The following is an 18,515-nucleotide window of genomic DNA, read 5'->3' as shown; positions in this document are numbered from 1 at the left end:
CTTGCTGAAAGTGGAGTATTGACGTCTCCTACTGTTACTGTATTGTTCTCTATTTCTCCCTTCAGATCTGTCAGTATTTGCTTAAAATATTTAGGTTTTCTGATGTTGTGTGCATATATATTTATGATTATTATTTCTTTTTGATGAGTTGACCACTTTTTTATTATATAATGACCTTATTTGTCTCTTGTTACCATTTTTGGCGTACAGCCTTATTTTGTTTGACTTAAGTCTAGCTATCCCCACTTTCTTTTGGTTTTCATTTGCATGGAATATCTTTTTCAATCCCTTCACTTTGAGCCTATATGTGTACTTAAGTCTGAAGTGAGTCTCTTACAGGAAGCATATAGTTGGGTCTTGCTTTTTATCCATCCAGCCATTCTGTACCTTTTGATTGGTAAATTCAATCCATTTACAGTTAGGGTAATTATTGGTATGTACGGACTTACTAATTCCATGTTGCTCATTGTTTTCTTGCTGTTTTTTAGCTTCCTTGTTCCTTTTTTCCTCTGTTTCTGCCTACCTTTTTAAATTCGTGATTTTCTGTAGTTGTGTTCTCTATTTCCCCCTTATTTATCTTTTGTTAATCTACTCTAGGTTTTTGCTTTGTGGTTACCATGGGGCTTACATAAAACATCTTATAGATGAAATAGTTCACTTTAAACTGATAGCACCTTAACTTCAATTGCATGAAATGCCTCCACCCATTTACTCCTCCTGTTTTATATTTTTGATGTCACAATTTACCTCTTTTATATTGTGTATCATTAACAAATATGGTAGCTGTAATTACTTTTAACATGCTTTTCCTTTAGCCTTTATACTATAGTTATTTAACACACCATCCTATTACAGAATTAGAGTTTTCTAAACCTATGTATATTAACCTTTACCAGTGCATTATATAACATTCGTGTGTTTTTGTGTCACTAATTAGCATCTTTTCCTTTCGGCATTTCTTGTATGGTAGATCTAGTGGTGATGAACTCCTTCAGCTTTTGTTTTTCTGGGAACATCTTTATTTCTTCTTCTTGATATCTGAACAGTAACTTTGTCATATAGAGTATTCTTCACTGGCAGTTTTTTTCTTTCAACTCTTTGAATATATCATTCCACTCTCTCTTGGCCTGTAGGACTTCTGCTGAGAAATTCGCTGATAGCCTAATGGGGATTCGTTTCCAGGTTGCAATCTTTTTTTTACTCTGGCTTCTTTAAGGAATCTCTCTTTATCTTTGACTTTTGACAGTTTCATTATAATATATCTTAAAAAGATCTTTTTGCATTGAGATAATAGGGTGATCTATTGGCTTCATGAACTTGAATGTCCAAGTCTGTCCTCAGGTTTGGGAAGTTCTCAGCTATTATTTCTTTAAATAAGCTTTTTGGCCCGTTCTCCCACTCTTCTCCTTCTGGAACCTCAGTTATTCTGGTATTTGTACATTTGATGGAGTCTCATAGATCACATAGGCTTTCTTCACTCGTTTTCATTATTTTTTCTTTATTATCCTCTTATTGGGTTATTTCAAAGTTCCTATCTGCTAGCTTACTTATTCTATCTTCCATTTGGTCTACTCTGTGGTAGATGCTCTCTATTACATTTTTCATTTCATTCATTAAATTCTTCAGCTTCAGGGTTTCCGTTTGGTTCTTTTTGATGATTTCTATCTCTTTGTTATATTTCAGATGTTGTTCATGTATTGTTTTCCTGATTTCATTGAATTATCTTTCTGTATTTTCTTGAAGTTCATTAAGTTTTCTCAAAACAGCTATTTTGAATTCTTTATCAACTGGATTGTAAAATTCCATATCTTTTATTTTGGTATTGGAGGATAATTGTTATCTTTTGTTAATGACATGTTTCCTTGATTCTTCATGTTCCTTGGAGTTTTGTGCTGCTTTTGCATTCGAAGTAGCAGACACTGCCTCAAATCTTTACTAGTTACCTTCAGGTGGGAAATAGTGTTCGTTGGTCCTGTTATATCTGGGGTTTTCTCTGACCTTATGGATACACCTGCTCTATGCTTCTTGCTCCCTTGTGCGGTATAATTTTTAAGCTTTTATGTCTTCTCTGGTCTTATAGCTCACCAGGCGGGCTGCTAGAAACCTCTCTTTTGTTTTCCAGAAGGTGGCACTATAGCTCAAGTTTATGGTTTCTCTCTTGCCCACAGACCCTGGTCTGATATTCTGAGAGCAGTCCTTTTGTTGGAGCTCACTCTTGCCACTGCACTCAGGAGCATGCATAAGGTGCTGACTGCAGGGTGGAGGGAGGTGTAGGTTTAGCACTCTGGGCATTGGGGTGACTCTGGGACCGGTGGGAAGATCATCAGGTGAGGGTCTCCCAGAGGCTTGTGATCAGACTTCCTGCTGAAGTCCTGTGTGCAGTCATCAGAAACTGTGTCCCTTTAATGTCCTTTGATATTTTTATCTGCCTCTTTCCTGATCTCCCTCCACACCTCCTTGCCCCCCTCCAAGTCATGGAGGTCCTGCCTCAGTACTCTGGGTGCTGCTGGAGAGAAACGGACTTCTCCAGTGGCTTGTCACACAGCTAAGGTAGCCAGGCACTCCCTCACTGCTCTCCCTTTCCCCTGGGGGAGAGGTCACCACTGGCTAGGTCAGGCCTACACTGTGTTGCCTTGGGGGAGGGTTGGTGCTGGCAAAGTTCTTTTTACCTTCTCTAATGTGTCAAAATTCGTTTTTTTTTTTTTTCCCTCCAATGACATGCTGGAATCCTCCCCTCTGCAAGGCTGGACTTGTATGAATTCTCTCTCATCCATGAGTGCCTGCCCAAGTCAGTGCTCTTCAGTGCTCTTCGACCATGGCCAAGAGAGGTTGGGGCAGGTTCACTGGTCCTGTTGGTTCTACAGCCTATACCGAGGTCTGTCTGCCTATTACTGATACACACAGGTGGACAGGACCCAGATCCTTTGGCATATGGTGCTGGATCCTATAACTCCTACAGAGGCACTTTTATTTGTGAATGGATGCCTAATTAGTTGTTAAAAAAGGGGAACAAAAAGGAGGCATGTCGTATGCTTCCATGATGTTGATATCACCCCACTTGTCCTTGTTATATTCAGAGTTGAACTCCGTTTCTCTGCCCTATTGTGATAGTCTTGACCCTTATTGCAGTAGTGTTGAATAAAGTCTTCCTTACTGTTTTTCACAAGTGTCAGAATCATTTCTCTTTAATAGTATCTCTCTTCCAATATCCTTCTTGCCTTGTTCTTTTTAGTGGGTTCCTTATGATTTTCTATATACTGGATCATGCCATCTGAAAAAAGATAATTTTAATTCTTCCTTTCCAATCTGGATGCCTTTCATTTCTTTCTCCTGCCTAATTGCCCTGGCTTGAACTTTTAGTACGTTGTTGAATAAAAGTGGCGTTAAGTGTTGTCTTATTCTTGATCTTAGGGAGTCTTTCACTATTAAGTATGGTGTAATCTGTGGGTCTTTCATGGTTGTTGAGTGATTTTATCATGAAAAGATGTTGGATTTTGTCACATGCTTTTTTGCATCTATTGAAATCATATTGTTTTTGTCCTTTATTGTATTAATATGGTGTATTACAATAATTGATTTTTGAATATTAAATCAACCTTATGTTTCTTCAAATAAATGCCACTTCATCATGTTGTATAATCCTTTTTCTGTATTGCTAGATTTGTTCTACTGGTATTTTATTGAGTATTTTTTTATGTTTATGTTCATAAGAGACATTGATCTGTTGTTTTTCTTTTCTTGTGATGTCTTTGTCTGGTCTTGATACGAGAGCAATACTGGCTTCATAGGATGAGTTGAGGTTTTCCTTCCTTTTCTATTTTTGGAAGAGTTTGTGAAAAATTGGTATTAATCCTTCTTGAAATGTTTGGTAGGATTCACCTTTGAAGCCATCCAGGCCTGGGCTTTTCTTTGTGCAAAGTTCAAAAATTATTGATTCAATCTCTTTTTTTGTTGAAACTGTATTCAGATTTTCTATTTCTTTTTGAGTCTATTTTGGTGGTTTGTGTCTTTCTAGGGATTTGCCCATTTCATTTAAATTATCTAATGTGTTGACATAGTCTTGTTCATAGTGTTCTCTTAGGATCCCTTTCATTTCTGTGAAGTTGATAGTGATTATTTTGGTAATTTGAGTCTTCTCTTTTCTTCTTGGTCAATTTATGCAAATGTTTGTCAATTTTGTTGATCTTTTCAAAAAACCTACTTTTGCTTTCATTGATTCTCTCTATTGTTTGTTCTGTATTTCATTTTTTTCTGCTCTAATCTTTATTATTTTCTTCCCTCTTGTTAGCTTTGGATTTAATTTACTCTTTTTTCAGTTCCTTAAGGTGGAAATTTAGGTTATTAATTTCAGATCTTTTGTCTTAGTCTACTCAGACTACAGTAAACAGTTACCATAGACTGGGTGACGTAAACAACAAAAATTTATTTTCTCATGGTTCTGGAGGCCAGAAGTCCAAGATCAGGGTGCCTGCATGGTCAGGTTTTGGTGAAAATTCTTCCCGACATGAAAGTGGCACCTTCTCACTGTGTCCTCACATGGTAGAAAGTAAGACAGAGGGCAAGCGCTCTGGTCTCTCTTCTTATAAGGGCACTAATCCTGTTGTAAGCCCTCATGGCCTCATCTAAACCTAATGATCTCCCAAAGGCCCCATCTCCAAATACCATCACATTGAGGGGAGGGGATTAGGGCCTCAGTGTATGAATTTAGGAGGACAAAATTCAGTCTTAGAACATCTTTCTTGTCTTTAATGTAAGTGTTTACTGCTATAAATTTCCTTCCATGTACTGCTTTCACTTCATCCCATAAGTTTTCCTTCTGTTACTGATTTCAAATTTCATTCCATTGTTGAGTCCAGTAGCTGAGCCCCCTCAAAGTAAGCTTCTAATCTCAATTCTTTTTCCTGTGTATAGATGTTGCTTTCCTGTTTCTTTTCATAGCTTATTATTTTTTCTTGAAAACTGGACATTTTAGACAATGTATTGTAGCAACTCTGGGTACTGATTCCTAACCCCCAGGCTTTGTTGTTGGCTTGTTTGTTTAGTTGGAACTTTTCTTTGAAGTCTATTTTTCCCACAGTGTGCAGCCTCTAATGTCACTTCTCAGAGGGAACAACCTTGGGCATGTGCACTGCCACCCTGGAATGACATGGCTCTCTTTGAGTGTCTCTTTTCCCAATCTCCCTGTTAAGCTTCTAGCTGATCTGCCCCTATTGATGTCTCACCCAGCTGTTAGCTTCCAGTAATTGCAGGCTAATTGCTCTATTTTTTCCCAATAGTTCCCCCAACATAGATTGCTGCAGTCTGATCTAGTTTTGGGCTCCCTTGTCTTTGAGGCCATTCTTAGATGCTTGTTCTGACCTCAAGAGGGTTCTTCTAAGCTGTCTTCCCCTGATACTCTCTGTTAAACTTCTAGCTGGTCTATAGTTTAGCTTGTTTTTGTAAAGCTACCAGGCTCATCTTAATTGTTTATATCCAAAATCTCCATTGTTTTTGACAGCACCCTTAGACTTGAACTTCCCCATACTCTGTTCCAAATAAAGTCTGTCCTCTTAGGGAAAGCTCTCTGTTCTTAAGGCCTGCTTCTCTCCCTGGGAACAGTCTCTGAGCCACTGCTCTGGAACTCTGGATAGGGACAGTGGACTGCTTCTCTTGGAGTGACACCCTTGTTCTACCAGTGGAGTAGTCTTCTTGGCTTGCCTTTCCCAGTGTGAAACCTCCACTCTATGAGTAAGTCAAGCCAGGAGCACTCAGGGCCCAGTATTCTTAGCCTGCCACCTGAGGCAGAGCTTCTGCCCTATGTGTGGGGGCTAGGTGGAGGAAGGGAGCCCCAGACCTATTAGCCTTGCCTTGCTGGAATAGAGTTTCTGCATCATAGAGTTGGGGATGGGGTGGAGTTGGGGGAGAAATGCTTGCCCTTCCTGGGGAGAAAGTATAGCCTTTGACTGGGACCTTGGGGGAAAGAGAGCTCCCAGGCTTTACTTTGCAGGAGTGGAGCTTCCATCTCACTGAGCTGAGGGATGGAGCAGGTCAAGGCTCAAATGCCATAGACTCTCACTGTTTTTACTGAGAATTAGTTGATTTTCTTGGATAAATGTTTCTCTATTTGCTGTATGTACTTAGGACATTCACAGTTTTCAGAGACTTTAAATGGTGGTTATTGTTTGTTTGTTTTTATGATTTTTACCAGTTATGGTTGTTTTGTTGGAGAGAGGGTCTGTGGAGCTCCTTACACCACAATTCTGGAAGTATCCAACTCTCATTCATTTTAAGGGTTCTGTTTTGTTTTTTTTACTCTCAGATCATGCTCTTAATTTAGGGGTTTGCAAACTACAGCCCTTGGATCAAATCTGTCCTGTTTTTCTACATACATTTTCATTGGAACACAGTCATACCCATTTGTTTACATATTGTCTCTGTCTCACAGAATTGAGTGATTGCAACTGAGACCATTTGGCCCACAAAGCCTAAAATATTTACTATCTGGCCCTTTGCAGAAAAGTCTGCCAACCTCCACTTTAGTTGATAAGATTTACTAAAGTCTTAAAAATATAAGCTCTTCTGTGCTAAATGTGAGTTGTCAAGAATACCAACTATACTTAAAATCAGATTTTGCTTAAAGAGAAAAATAGCAGATTTTTAATATAAACATGATCTTTTCTCAATATTTTCAGATCTGGTAGCTCAGCGAGGAGAAAGATTGGAATTATTGATAGATAAAACAGAAAATCTCGTGGATTCTGTAAGTATGGGATATGATAATATTTTTCAGGATGTAAAGTAGAGAAACTGTGGTTGATGGCTAACATAGTAGGGAAATGTCTTAAATTTAGTACTTTAGTGTTTTTTTACTTTCTAACCTCCATTATCTGATTCCATTATGATAATAAGGATAACAATAAGGGGTAGAAAAAAAGCCATGGTCCATTGATAGCCATTAAGGAAGGTTTGGTTTGGAAAACATACTTAATATACAGAAACAATTCTTCGCAATTGATGCCTACGTAATTTAGCATCTCAGCTGCATATACCAGTCTGTTCTCTGTACATTTTGTAAAACATGAAACAAATAAATGTGCAGGCTAGTTGTGACCCAGTGTGAATCCCGAAAACTGGACAGTTCAGTCACTTTCTTGCTTACTCTGACAGCTTGATCTTTTCTTGTATCAAACAAGAGGCAGGGATTGGGAATGGCCAATGAACCTTAAAGGGGTCAGTGTGTCCCTGTGACCTACTTATGCTACAATTACATGTATCTTTGCATTTTCCATCTGGTTAGTGCATGAAAGTTTTGAAGAAAGATGGTAAGATATACAGTGAATTAGAAGGAGGGCAGAGATCACCTACAGTTTGGGTCCACACAATTACAAATTTAAATGCAGACTAGAAGTTTACACATTGAAATGGATCAGTGAATGATGTTCATTCTTACTGGTAGTTAGATTCTAGTGGTTAAGAGCACAAGCTCTAGAGTCAGGCTGCTAATTGAATCCCATCTCTGCCACTTACTAGTTGTGTGACCTTAGGCAAGTTAACCTCTCTGCCTCAGTTGTCATCATCTGTAAAATGGAGATGTGCCTACTTCATAGTGTTTTGAGGGTTAAATCATATAATGCATACAGAGTACCTAACAGTGTCTGGTACGTAGTAAGAGCTATTTAAATGTTTACTGTTAGTTTTACAGAGACATCTATTAACAGTAGGTCTTAGGAGGATAACAGTGTTTTCATCAAAGCACAAGGTAATTGGAGGAAGGGTGGCACCACACAGGAAGTCAAAACACCAGAGTTCTATAATGGCTCACTTTGTAACCCATTGCTGGAGGGCAAAGAGGGCAAAGAAGTATGTCATCTCAGATCAGCAGACTAATTTCTTTGGTACTTCCAGTCCATCTCTTAGCTATTCTTAATCTCTGAAGATTACCCTTTTTAGCTGGAGTGGTCTGTGTTTGACCAGTAAGTATTGGTGTGGTATAGTCTGTACTTTCTAAATAAAAGTCTTCTTAATGTTGTTGACTACATGACCCAAAATAGCAAACAGTATTCATTAACTAAGAAGTGTCTTCATGGAGGAATAAAATACATACAATAAAGTGCAGCAAGTGTACTACTTTTAATAGGTGTAAAGCTCAGGTATTTTTTACATATGTCTATACCCATGTAACCGCAACCTAGATCAAGATATAAAACATTTCCAGCACCTCTGAAGGCTGCCTCATGCCCTTCCAGTTGATATTCCCCAACAGAGGTAACCAGTTTTCGGACTTACAACACCCTAGATAATGTTCTGCCTATTCTTAAAATGTATAGAAATGGAATCATGTTGTGTGTATCTGGCCTCTTTCAATCACTAGTATATTTTTGAATGTAGTAATAATTTATTCTTTTTTATTATTTTGTACTGCTTGTATAAATCTACCTACCACAATTTGTTTATCCATTCTCCTCTGTAGGGCTTTAATTCTGAATTCTATATTTTGTTCATTGATCTTTTTGTCTACTTTTATGCCAGTACCACACTGTATTGATAACTATAGCTTTATAGAATTCCCTATGTCTTCCAACTATGTTCTTATCCAGGCTTGTCTTCACTATTTTAGGTCCTTTACATTTCCATTTATGTTTCAAAATAAGCTTGTTATTTTCCATCCTTTAAAAAAAACTTGTATCTTTGATTGTGATTGCATTTAATCAATAGGTCAGTTTAGGGAGAATTGGTATCCTGATGGCACTGAGTCTTCCTGCCTATAAATATGCCATTTCGCTGCTTTTTTGTAGGACTTAATTGTTTTCAGTAGTATTTTGTATTTTTTGGTGCACAAGTCTTATACATATTCTGTGAAATTTACTCGAGAATTTCCTGTTTTTGTATTCTATTGTAAATTTTTAAATTTCATTTTCCAGTTTTTATCACTAATACATAGAAATGAAACTGGTTTTTATATATTGACCAGGTTTGTATCCTGCAACTTTGCAAAATTCACTCTTTAGTTCTAATACCTTTTTTATAAGATTCCTTCCTTTTATTTCTTTTTCTTGCCTTACTGCACTGAGTAGAACTTTCTACACAATAGTGAATACAAGTGATGACAGTGGACATTCTTGCATGTAGCACATCTTATGGTAAAAAATTCAATATTTTTACCAATTATGTTGTTAGCTGTAGGTTTTTTATAGGTACCCTTTATCAGGTGGAAGAAGTTCCCTTCAATTCCTCATTTGAGTTTTATTCATGAATTTTATCAGATGTTTTTTCTCTATCTATTGAGAGGATTATAATATTTTTATAGTACCTTATTGGATTTGCTATTGATTTGTTCAGGAATTTTGCATCTGTGTTCATAAGGGATGTTGGTCTATAATGTATTCTTCTTTTTAGGCTTTGGTATCAGGGATATACTGGCCTCATAAAACAAATTGCAAAGTGTTACCTCTCTATGCTCCAAAAGCATTTTGAGACTATTGGTATTAGCTGTTTGGAAAAATTCACCAGTGAAGCAGTCTCAGCCTGGAGTTTTCTTTGTGGGAAGGTTTTATATGTACCATTTTGCTATTTGTTTCCTATTTGTACCATCTATTCTTTGTTCCCCTCTCCCTCTTTTTCTGCCTTATGTTCGACTGAGTACTTTTTAAATTTCATTTTTACCTCCCTTGGCTTATTAGCTATAACTCTTTGTTTTCTTACTTTGTGATTGCTTTAGGGTTTATGGTATAAGTCTTTAACTTATCATAGTCTACCTCTGAGTGGTTTTATTCCACTTCACAGATAGTCTAAAAACCTTAAGGTAGTATACTTCCATTTTCCCTTCCTGGTCTTGATGCTATTTTTGTCATATTTTTATTTACACATGTATTATAAACCTCGCAATACATTGTTGTTTTTTTGGTTCAACAGTTATCTTTTTTTTTTTTTTTTAAGATTTTATTATTTCCTTTTTCTCCCCAAAGCCCCCCGGTACATAGTTGTATATTATTCGTTGTGGGTTCTTCTAGTTGTGGCATGTGGGACGCTGCCTCAGCGTGGTCTGATGAGCAGTGCCATGTCCGCGCCCAGGATTCGAACCAATGAAACACTGGGCTGCCTGCAGCAGAGCGCGCGAATTTAACCACTCGGCCACGGGGCCAACCCCCTCAACAGTTATCTTTTAAAGAGATTTAAAGAATAAGAAAAACATCTTTTCTATTTACTCATGGTGTTATGATTTCTGGTAACTCTCTTCATTCTTTTGTGTAGATCTGGATTTCCATCCCCTGTCATTTTCTTTTTTGCCCATAGGATTTCTTGTAGTGCAGGTCTGCTAGTGATGAATTCTTTCTGTATTTATATGTCTGAAAAGTCTTTATTTCACTTCCTTTTTTTAAAGATATTTTCACAGTATAGAGTTCTAGGTTAATGTTTTTTTCAGTATTTTAAAGATGTTTTATCACTGTCTTTTACATTGCTTCTGACAAAAATTCTACTGTCATTCCTACGTACATAATGTATTTTATTTCCTCTGAGTTCTTTTAAGATTTTATCATTGGTTTTAAGAAATTTGGTTATAATATATGCCTTATTGTAGTTTTCTTCAGCTTTGGGTTTGTTGAGCTGTGGGTTTGTAGTTTTCATCAAACATTCAGCCATTATTTTTTCAAATATTTTTCTTTTCCTGTCCTCTCCTCTCCTTCTAGGACTCCAATTACATGTACATTAAGTCACTTGACGTTGTCCCACAACTCACTGATGCTCTGTTCATTTTTTTCAGTCTATTTTTTTCTTTGTTTCATTTAGGATAGTTTCTATTGCTATGTCTTCAAGTTTACCTGTCTTTTCTTCTGCAGTTTGTAATCTGCTATTACTCCCATCTTGTGTATTTTGCATCTCTACAAGTTTGATTTGAATCTTTTTTATATCTTCCGTGTGTCTATTTAACATGTGCATCCTTTCCTCTACCTTCTTGAATATATGAAATATATTTATAATTGCAGTGTTTATTCCACTTATGTGTAATGTAAGTATTGATGGAGTTGGGTTTAAGTACGGTATGTTGCTCCTTGGTTCTTATTTGCTCCATCCTCATTGTTCCTCTTTTTCTTTCTTTTGTATACTTACTCAGATATTTTAAAAGTTGTTTCATTTTATAACCTCTTGGGTTTTTAACAGCTTTATTGAATTATTTCTTTATTGGTAAGTAATTCACCGACCATACAGTTGACTCATTTAAAGTGTACAGTTCAGTGGATTTATTATATTATATATGGATATATTACATTATAATTTTTAAATTGTGGTGAAATATATATAACATTTGTCATTTTAACCATTTTGAAGTGTGTAATCCAGTGACATTCATTACATTCACAGTGCTGTGCAACCATCACCACTATCTGTTTCCAAAACTTTGTCATCATCCCAAACAAATTCCATAACTGTTAATCAATAATTCCTCATTACCACTACCCCCAGTACCTGATAACCTCTAATCTACTTTCTGTCTCTGTGAATTTACCTATTCTAGGTACCTCATATAAGTGGAATCTTATAATATTTTTCCTTTTGCATTTGGCTTATTTCACTTAGCATAATATTTTCAAGTCTCATCCATGTGGTAACATATATCAGAACTTCATTTCTTTTTATGACTGAATAAGATTCCGTTGTATTTATTTACCACATTTTATTTATCCATGTATCTGTTGATGGAACTTTGAGTTGTTTCCATCTTTGAGCTATTGTGAATAATGCTGCTATGAACATTGGCATACAACTATCTGTTCAAGTCCTTGCTTTCAATTCCTTTGGGTCTATACCTAGGAGTACAGTTGCTGGGCCATATGGTAATTCCATGTTTAGCTTTTTGAGGGACTGCCAAACTGTTTTCCGTAGCTGCTGCACCATTTTGCATTCCCACCAGCAAGGTACCAGTTTTTCTACATCCTCACCAATATTTGTTACTTTCCTTCTTTTAATTATAGCCATTCTGATGGGTATAAAGTGGTATCTCATTGTGATTTTGGTTTGCATTTCCCTGATGACTAATGATGTTGAGCGTCTTTCCAATGTGCTTATTGGCTGCTAGTATGTGTTCTTTGGAGAAATTATTCAAGTCTTTTGCCCATTTCTTAATGGTGCATTATCAGTTACTACTGAAACCATCTGCATGGAGTGAAGAGGCCTTAGGCTGGTTAGCTTGCTCTTGTCATTCTCACAGGGATTTTTATATCTTCTTCTTGTTCTCTTCTACCTACACCCGCCCCCACCCCCCTGCATCCCCAAAGGAAGCTTTGGTAAGGTGTAACAATTATTCTTTATAGCTGAACTGGTTTTGAATAGATGATTTGTCAGTGTTGAAATATTGACCTGAAGATTATGAAGGAATGTCTGCCTTAACCTATTGAATCACATAACTATATTTAGATTTATTAGTTTCATTGCTCACTACTTCTTTCTTGTGATTTAGTTTGTGAGTAATTGCGAAGAGTTTAGGCAACTGAGAAGTTCATCAACTATACAGTTTAGAGTGCATGGTCCTCAAGGTCTCCTTTAGTTCTGACGCCAACTGCAAGTTTGTCTGTTCCAAAAACCACCCTTAGGTTTGATAATTCACTAGAAGGACTCACAGAACTTTAATGAAAGCTGTTGTACTCACAGTTATGGTGTATTACAGGCAAAGGATACCGATTAAGCTCAGCCAATGGAAGAAGCACATAGGATGGAGTTCAGGGAGGTACCAAACCCAGAGCTTCTGTTGTCCTCTCCCCATGGAATCAGGACATGTTACTTTCCCAGCATAGATGTGTGACAACACACATGGAGTATTATCCAATGGGGAAGCTTGCCCAAGCCTCGGTGTTCAGTTTTTATTGAAGTTTCATTACATGGGCACGATTGACTGCCTACTTGCTTGATCTTAGTCACTAGTCTCTGGCTCCTCTAGGTGTGACCCAAAGTCCCTACCCTAAATCATATTGTTGGTCTTTTTTGAGTGAGTAGTCCCCACCCTAAATCACATTGCTACTATTTGGTGAGCCTGTGGCCCCCAGGCAAGCAAAGATTACCTCCTAGAAGCTGAGGGCAAAGATCAGACCCCTTTTGGGGCAAGGTTAAGTTCTTTACTACACAGTATAGTTGATGGGCATTTGGATCATTTCCAGTTTTGAGATAAGACAAGTAGTGCAGTTAGAAACATTTTTGTGTGTCTTTTGGTAAACTTGTGCATACATTTCTAATATACCTAGGAGTGGAATTGCTGGTCTATTAGGAATTTTTTTGTTTGTTTTAAATTGCTTAATGTCCTAGTGGGAATGGTTCAGTAGATATTGAGAAATTGATGTTGCAAAAGCAAATGGATAACTGAAGGGAGTGAAGTTCTTTTGGCCCTCATACAAGTAAATACATATCTTCTTATGGAAATTAAACAGGCTTTTATGGCTCAAAAGCCCAGGATTATCCTGGGCAGAATAGACAAATGTTTTTGCATCCGACTGGCTTAAAAGGAGCCTTTCTTATTGGAAGCATAAAGAGGAAAAGGCTTTTCGACTAGCGGGAAGAACCACTTCTGGTGCTCGACGTCATGTGCGTTGCTTCAGTGTAGAAGAAGAAGGAGGGAAACTTTTCCAGCAGGCTCATACTGCTTACTATAGACCTGGCAGTGTCCTGCTTTTGAGAACTAGTCATTACGAATGGCCACCCTCTACCTGTGAAGAGAGGGGAAGGGTAAAGAACATTGCTACTTCAACAGAATTAATGAAAGTAAAAGTTTTACAGGTATTATTCCAAATCAGTCATGTAATCGGTTCCAAGGATCAAGCAATTCATGCTTTTTTTCTAGTCTGTCACCTTCAAAACAACCAGCAGAAATCTTGCCCGAGCCATGTGTATGAAGAATCTCAAGCTCACTATCATCATCATCATCGTATCAATTGTAAGTTTTTGTCTTTTTAGTGTGTGATTTTATTTTTCAATCTCTAAAAAATTAGGTGCTGGAATTCTTTGTCAATGATCAGCACTCCGAGATGAGCTACGTATAACTTTTAATGGTGAAACACGTGACCAGGCAGTGGCTTTCCTTTAAAGTCATTATGAAATATTATCTCTGCTTAGACCCCTTCTCCCTGTTGAGAATTCCTGTGTGTAAGACATCATGCAAGGCATTCCAAATATTCCTGGATGTTTAACATTTTTGTCACTACCAAAATAAGATTCTTTTAAAATTACATTTTCTAATTGATTCCGTATTTTCTAATTATGTTTCTATTTTATACTTGACTCTATTTCTTTATTTCTGTTTTTTCTAGTTGATTTATTTTGTGTCTGGTGACCTTGCATATCTCTTATTAGTTGCAATAGTTTGTTACTTGATTCTTCTGTATGCTATAGGTCAGGAGTCAGCAAACGTTCTGTCAAGTGCCAGATAGTAAATATTTTAGGCTTTGTGGGCCCCATGTAGTCTCTCTCACATATTCTTCCTTTTTTAAAACAATCCTTTAAAAGTCTAAAAACCACTGTTAGCTCACAGGCCAGGGGCTGTAGTTTGCTGATCCCTGCTATAGGTGAATTTTGATAGCATCTGTTAATAATTTTAACCTCATCAAATTTGTATATATATATATATACACACACACACACATTTATATAATTTTATATATATTTTTTGTATTTACTAGCAATGTTGAATAATTTTGATGTGAATGGGCATCTTTATTTAGTTCCTGGTTTTAATTGGAATGCTTCTAATATTTCATTTATAAGAACAATATTTACTATGAATTCTTAGATATTTTTTTATCCAATTAAAGAACTTTTATTTCTAGATTGCTAAAAGTTTTTATCAGGAATTAATTTTAGGAAATATTTCTCTGCCCAGTGAATTGATAATGTGACTATTTACATTTAATATGAATGTATTGAGTTACATTCATAAATACACTTATAATTATCCTTTCATTTCTAGGATAAATACTAAGAGATCATTATGTACTATTCTTTTAATGCATGATGAGTTCAATTTTCTAATATTTAGTAGTTCTGTTGTCTATAAATATAAATTAGTCTATATGCTGTTCTCCTTTTGGAAACCCTATGTAAACAGATATTGGACCTCTTTGAACTATCCTGCATGTCTAATAACCATTTTAATATGTTTAAACTCCTTTTTCGCATTGCATTCTGGGAGAATTATTCAGCTAACTCTTCCAGCAAACTAATTTCATTTTCAGCGCTGTCCATTCTGCTATCCAACTCTTCTATTTATTTTTCAGAGCCATGTTTTAAATTTCTAGGAACTCTTATTATTCTTACTTTAACCCTTTTTTAATTGAACTTGTACTTGTTAACAGAGAGACTCCTTGAATTTCTTTGGATATATATTAAGAGATATATCACAAGGAATTAGTTTACACAATGGCAGGAGCTGGCTAGGCAAGTCTGAAATCTGTAGGGCAGGCTGTCAGGAAGGTCAGGCTAGACCTCTGGGGCAGGAGCAAATCTGTAATTCACAGGCAGAATTTCTTCTTCAATGAAACCTCAGCTCTGCTCTTAAGGCCTTTTAACTGATTGAATCAGGCTCATTCAGATTATGTGGGATAATCTGCCTTACTTAAAGTCAACTTTGTGAGCTTTAATCAGATCTACAAAATACAACATCACCTAGATTGGTGTTTGGTTAAATTACTGCACACTATAGGGTAGCCAAGTTGACGTACAACTGACCTTATAGAAATATAGTCATGTTTATATGTAATGGGTTTATTATTTTTATTTTTAAATGAATTATATATGTACTTTTTAAAAATTTCATTTCTAATATGATAAGCGTTAATAGTTACAACCCCACAAGCAAGAGATCTTTGGAGTCCTCACTAACTTTTGAGAGTGTTAAGAGGTCCTGACCCAAAAGTTTGAGAGCCACCACTCTATGCAGGGTGAGGGAGATGCTTTACTTTGGGGGCAGTTAGTGGCTGGGCAAAGCAGCCTTTCCTCTCCATCCTCTTGTCATTTGCAGAAGCCCAAAGTTAACTCCAAGCAGATACCTGTGACTTGGCTTCCGCTTCTCGACCACTGTCAAAGGTCCACCGACCTTCGGCAGCTGGACCTACCTAACAGAGAAGGGTCACAGATCTGTCAGTTATAGTGGAAATTGTGCCATGGCCTTGAATGTCTCCTTGCTCAGGATCCTCAGGTGGAGCATTCTAGGCTTCTCAGCTTAGCTTCTTCCTTCTTCTTTGATCTGTGAATTTATATTGATTTATGAAGCTGCATTATTGTTCAATTCAGTTTGTATTTATTGATTACTTATTGCCTATGCAGGGCACTGCTTTGCCAAAGGTGTTGTTAACCTGATATATTGTGCTTTAGCTTTAAAAATCCTTATATTTCGGTTGTGGCAAATAGTCAACTGTATATTAAATTGGACTATCTGTGTGAGTGTGTGTGAATATGATGTGAGTAGTTTAACTTATTTATTAATAACCAGAATTTGGTGTAACTGTCCCCCAACATTTGTAGAGAAGTAAGGCAGAACATTTGCTGACTTTTGGGAGGGAGTATGGAATTGATAAATGTATGTTTCCCAAGCATGTGAGTAATGAAGTCAGTCACTTAAATATCTCAAAAAGTTGTAATTTAAAGCAAAATAAAATGGCTAATTTAATGCAATGAGCCTAATGTTTAAAATAAATGTATTTTTTGGAATATCATAATATGAGCAAGCATATACTATTAAAATAGCATTATTTAAAATTACTATAAATCAAAGGTAACACATCTATAATAGAACTAGCCTTTTTGCTGTGTTACTTGTGTCATTAGCTTTCCTTTGATTTGATAATTATAATTATTGTGTTATTATCTGCAGAAAGATTCATAGCAACATTCTTGTTCATAGGTGATATAGATGTAGAGTCTCTACTCATGCTTCTTCATATTTTTTATCATGCTAATAATGAAAAATTAATTCATGTGTAAACCCTAAAAATGTACTTAATAATAAAATCATACTTAAAGGGAATTACGGTAATTTGTCTTTTTGACTATTAATGTTTCAGTAAGAGTTGCTCATACAGCTCGATTCTGCCTAGTTCCCAGTGAAGAACATCAATTTCATTGCTTTCTCTCCCTCTTAAGAGAGCATAGTGGAATTCAAGTAGGTGAGAGTTATATCAGAAAGGATAATTTTAATTGCATTTCTGTCTTTGAAAATACTTGATTAGTGCATTGTATTATTATGCAGCTGCCACTCTAATGGAACCAGTATTTGTTAATAGGTCTTTACTTTGCTTTATATTATTTAGGAGCCTACGATAGAGTCAAGAAAATAAAATTGCTTTCTCCCTCCTTCCAGGTGTTCATCTATATCATTGTGTCACCTCTCTGTGGTGGATTTACATGGCCAAGCTGTGTGAAGAAATAAAAAAGCAAAAGTTGTCGTTAACCAAGGGTATCAGAGAACAAGGAGTTAAAAGCAGTCCATGTGATTCAAGCCTTTTAATACTGACAGATGGTGTCTGTCAGTCTCTTCAACCCTCTTCTTGCTTTTTCTTTTTTTTAATCTTGTTCTATGCTTCCAGATTTATCTTTGTCCTATCTACCAATTTATTCCTGTGCACTTCAGATTGAACCATTTATTGCAGCAGTAGCCTTAAAAAGGCTTTTTATTTCTTTGGTTCATTAACTAGCGTCATCTACTTAGAGAAACATTTTCGTTTGTAATTGCAGAAAGCTGATACCAAGGGGGAAACCACCAGTCTTATGAGCTGTCTACTGAAACTGTGGGTGAAGTTTGTATGTGCACACAAAAGTATTTAAGAGACATATAGTATTGCTAACATCTCATTTTAATGTCTTTTGTTATTGAAGAGTTTTAGGTGCTTGAAAATAATATAAATGGAGAATTGTTATTTGGGGAATTGTAATTAAATTGTTGATGCTGCTTGTTTCTAGGAACCCAAGCAAGTAGAGTATTAAACATTTTATCTCAGTCATATGGAGAACATTTTGCTAGCCCATTAGAAGCACATGGAATTATCCTTGTCTTCCTAGTATTCACTTTCCGGAAGAAAGTTTGACCATTTACAAACCTCACAGTGCTTGATATCCTGTTTCCCAATTGCAGTTGATTTGAGGATATGATGGTTTAAATATCGTTGAAGGTTGTGGTTTTCTATATGTTCCTTTTTCTGTAGTGGATATTTAGGGCAAATATGTAGTTAATAGAATGGGTCGTAGAGGGAATGGGGAAGCAAATTCCTCTGACTCACCAGAGAAAAAGAAGAGAACCACAGTGGATGTGCTAGCATTCTAGCTGTATCAAGGGAGGTCATGTGGGAAATTTTTTAAAGTCCGAGAAAAGCCCAAGCTGAGTATAGTCAACAGTCAACTCCAAGGTTTGGGTTTGACTGCTGATGAATAATAATTTGAACATCTTTTGTGGTTTAATAAGATCTTTAATCTGCCTAGTTTTGAAGAATTCTTTTGTGAAACTTCAGCATTGACGTTATGATATATGGAAACAATACAAGACAGTTTAACATCCATTTAAC

General features: G+C 36.5%; 1 protein-coding gene across 1 annotated transcript in view; it reads left to right on the top strand.

Moving 5' to 3' along the window:
- The window catches only part of VAMP7 (vesicle associated membrane protein 7), a 42,506-nt gene extending 24,709 nt beyond the window's left edge, over nucleotides 1-17,797 (top strand). Inside the window, exons 6-8 of the mRNA XM_046673634.1 lie at nucleotides 6,672-6,739; nucleotides 13,808-13,900; nucleotides 17,318-17,797. Coding sequence (XP_046529590.1) covers nucleotides 6,672-6,739; nucleotides 13,808-13,900; nucleotides 17,318-17,386 — 230 coding nt within the window. The 3' untranslated portion in view covers nucleotides 17,387-17,797. The remainder of the gene's footprint in view (nucleotides 1-6,671; nucleotides 6,740-13,807; nucleotides 13,901-17,317) is intronic.
- The last annotated feature ends 718 nt before the right edge of the window (nucleotides 17,798-18,515 follow it).

The sequence above is a fragment of the Equus quagga genome, chromosome 10 (genome assembly GCF_021613505.1).
Source record: "Equus quagga isolate Etosha38 chromosome 10, UCLA_HA_Equagga_1.0, whole genome shotgun sequence".
Taxonomy (NCBI): domain Eukaryota; kingdom Metazoa; phylum Chordata; class Mammalia; order Perissodactyla; family Equidae; genus Equus; species Equus quagga.
This window is presented reverse-complemented; position numbering and strand designations above follow the sequence as displayed.